At 30.1% G+C, this 2,933-nt stretch overlaps 1 protein-coding gene across 1 annotated transcript; it reads right to left on the reverse strand.

The window, feature by feature from the left end:
* Positions 1-564: 564 nt before the first annotated feature.
* LOC105625409 (synapsin-like) lies at positions 565-1,832 on the reverse strand (the record flags this gene model as incomplete). The annotated part of the gene is made up of 3 exons (XM_012206742.1): positions 565-811; positions 871-1,135; positions 1,627-1,832. Coding segments are annotated over 3 exons (718 nt in total), but the record flags the coding sequence as incomplete, so codon positions are not given.
* Positions 1,833-2,933: the final 1,101 nt, after the last annotated feature.

The raw sequence follows: 2,933 nt of genomic DNA on the forward strand, positions 1-2,933 counted from the left end.
AGAGAGAGAGAGAGAGAGAGAGAGAGAGAGAGAATTTAGATATTTTTGAAAATTTAAATTTTTTAAAATTAGAATTTTATTCTGCATCCGAGCATTATATATTCATTTTATTTTCGAGAAACTGTAAAAAATAAAGCTCTACAGATATGAAAATAACATGAAAATAACACAAATAATCTTCATCTTTGATCTAACGTACAGATTCTTCATTCTAGATTTGTTTTTATCTAAGTCCGCGCGATATTCATATAAGTCTTTATATTTAAAATTATCTTAAGTATTGTCTTATAAGATATAAATCAATAACAAAGTTAACGTTTTAAGATATCACTTAAGCAATCTTAAAATAAGAACAAATTAGAAATACCGAACTAAAAACCAATCATATTAAAGAATTGAGCACTTATTGAATGATAGCGCATTTAATTAAGTAAAATTAAGTAAAAAATTACGGTCGAAAAGAGAAGACTGCTCAATATAACTCAATTCTCTGTATTTATTCAGATAAAAGGAATGTGCTATTCTTGTTAATCTCTAAAGCTCTAGCAAAAAATATAAGTATACCTTGAGAATCACGTCGCTGCAACTGATGATGACTGTCCGAGGCAGTGACGTCGCCAGTCATCGGTGCAGTGGAACCCACGGAACCTAAACTTCCTATACTAGCCATAGAGCCCATACTTCCGTGGGATCCCAAGGGTGCGGTCGGAGGTGCAGTTCGATCTTCTACCGGACTACCCACCTGGCTAGAACCCGACATCGAACCCCGCGAGGCCGTTTTCGTCAACATGCTCGGAGGTCGACAGTAAACCTGTAGATTGTATATTTTTAATTGATAGATCAATTCCGATTACTTAATTGCTCACGCACCTGCATCTTTGCGGTGACCAATTCAGCGATATGACGTCGATCCTCTTCCTGAGAGTCACCCATTAAGGATAACGCGCTATCGTTGACCTCGATAATATGCTCCCGACCGTCCTTACCCACCAGCAATTCAATCGCGCAGATATCTAATCCTCCGAATAATTGTGCCACATGATCGACCCATGTGCGATGTCGTTCACTTACGGAAAGCTGTTCTAGCATAGCCGATCCGGTGTTCGATTTCCAGTTGCCGCTTATGCTTTTCCGCCTATAAAAAGGCATATGTATATTATAAAGAATAATTACTATAATTACTTAATGTATTAAACAATGCAGTTAAATTATATATATTTGTAATTGTATATTATATTGTATATTATATTATATTATATTTTTTATGATTATTAACATTCTTTCTTTTTTGATTATTAACATTTTTTATGATTATTAACATTTCTTTTAATTTTTGAAATTCAAAATGTTATGCTTTTAGAACTATAAATTTTTTCACCTATAAAACACATATACATTATAAAGAATAATCATTAAAATAACTAACTATATTCTTTTTGACTATTATAACTAATTAAACTTGATAGAAAAAAATTTAATTCCAAGAAAATTCGATAAAATATACTCAATTTCTCTATAAATTCTTTTAAGAGTTTTAAAATATTTTTTATGATTATTTAAATTCTCTTAAATGTTTAATTGAAATTAAAAATATTATATATTTTTTACAGTACTTTGGCGACTTACATGAAAGCTTTGTAATTGTTCCCAATTTTCTGTACGTGCACATCGTACTTGGTGTCGATATAGGGTTCCGCCGTGCAATAAGCGTTCGCCATAGCTGCCAACGAAGCAAGATCTAGAAATTCCTGATTTGTTTCCGCACGGGCCTTGCCGGTTCCGCCGTGGGCGTGGCCCAATTTTACTACGACAGGATATCGAGATGCGCTCACCTGCAATCAGAATAGATAATTGCTCCATGAGTCGTTAGGGAATAATTAGTGTGTCAGTATTCTATCAATGATTATCTCCTTCGTAATTGCCACAGTCCGATTAGTAATTTCTGACCAACATAATGTATGTTTCTCCAATTCGCTGTATGCATTAAAACACGATCTCAATTGTTGTCTGAAAATATTGTTTACTATACATTTTGCATTTGTAATGAGGATTGCAATGTTTTAATGTGTGAGAAATTATGTAGACAGATATAAATCTTTAGAAAAATATTTTTGAATACGTTTATATTTTATACATATTGTTTTAGTGCATTGCAATGTAATTTTTAATGTTTAAAAAGATTTTATTTAATGTTACTTGATAGACATAAATAAAATAATATTAACTGAGAAATGGATCGAAGTGATGATACAATTTGTACAACAAATATTGTGATCAAATTTTATGAACAAAATTCTACAGTTTAAATAATATTTTTGCAGCATTTGCCGATAATGCAATATTCCTCCATTTAGAATGATGGCAGAGTAATTTACTTTCATAAATTATTTGCCATAAAATATTTAAAATTACATTATCATTACAGTTTATGATATTATTTGACGTAAGTTTAACATACTTACGCAAAAATGAAATTTTTTTTTAATTTAATTCTTTTTTCATTGTAATGTAAATACAGTAATCGTGAATTTTACTTTATTTCACATTAATCGTATCATATAAAGAAGATACAAAGCGAAAGAGACATGTTTCTTAAGTTCCCGTTAGCATAGATAACCATGGAATTTCTTGTGATAGAAGAAGGACATAAATGCGAGAACTTAAGTACACGGGTTGCTTGAATTGAATTCGTATGATGTTTATTAAATTCTTCGTTTTTTTCCTATTAATCTATCTTAAGTATTTCCCATTACTTTACATATCTAATTAATTATCATTTCCTCCATTGCCAATTGTATTACTATCACTTATAAAATAAAACATCAAGTATAAAGATAATTAAATTTTAATGAATTTCAATAAACGTGAAAGAAAAGGAAATTATAATTATATTAGACATTATATATATATATATATATATATATATATATATG

This window comes from Atta cephalotes (assembly GCF_000143395.1).
Source record: "Atta cephalotes unplaced genomic scaffold scaffold01413, whole genome shotgun sequence".
NCBI classification, from domain to species: Eukaryota; Metazoa; Arthropoda; class Insecta; order Hymenoptera; family Formicidae; genus Atta; species Atta cephalotes.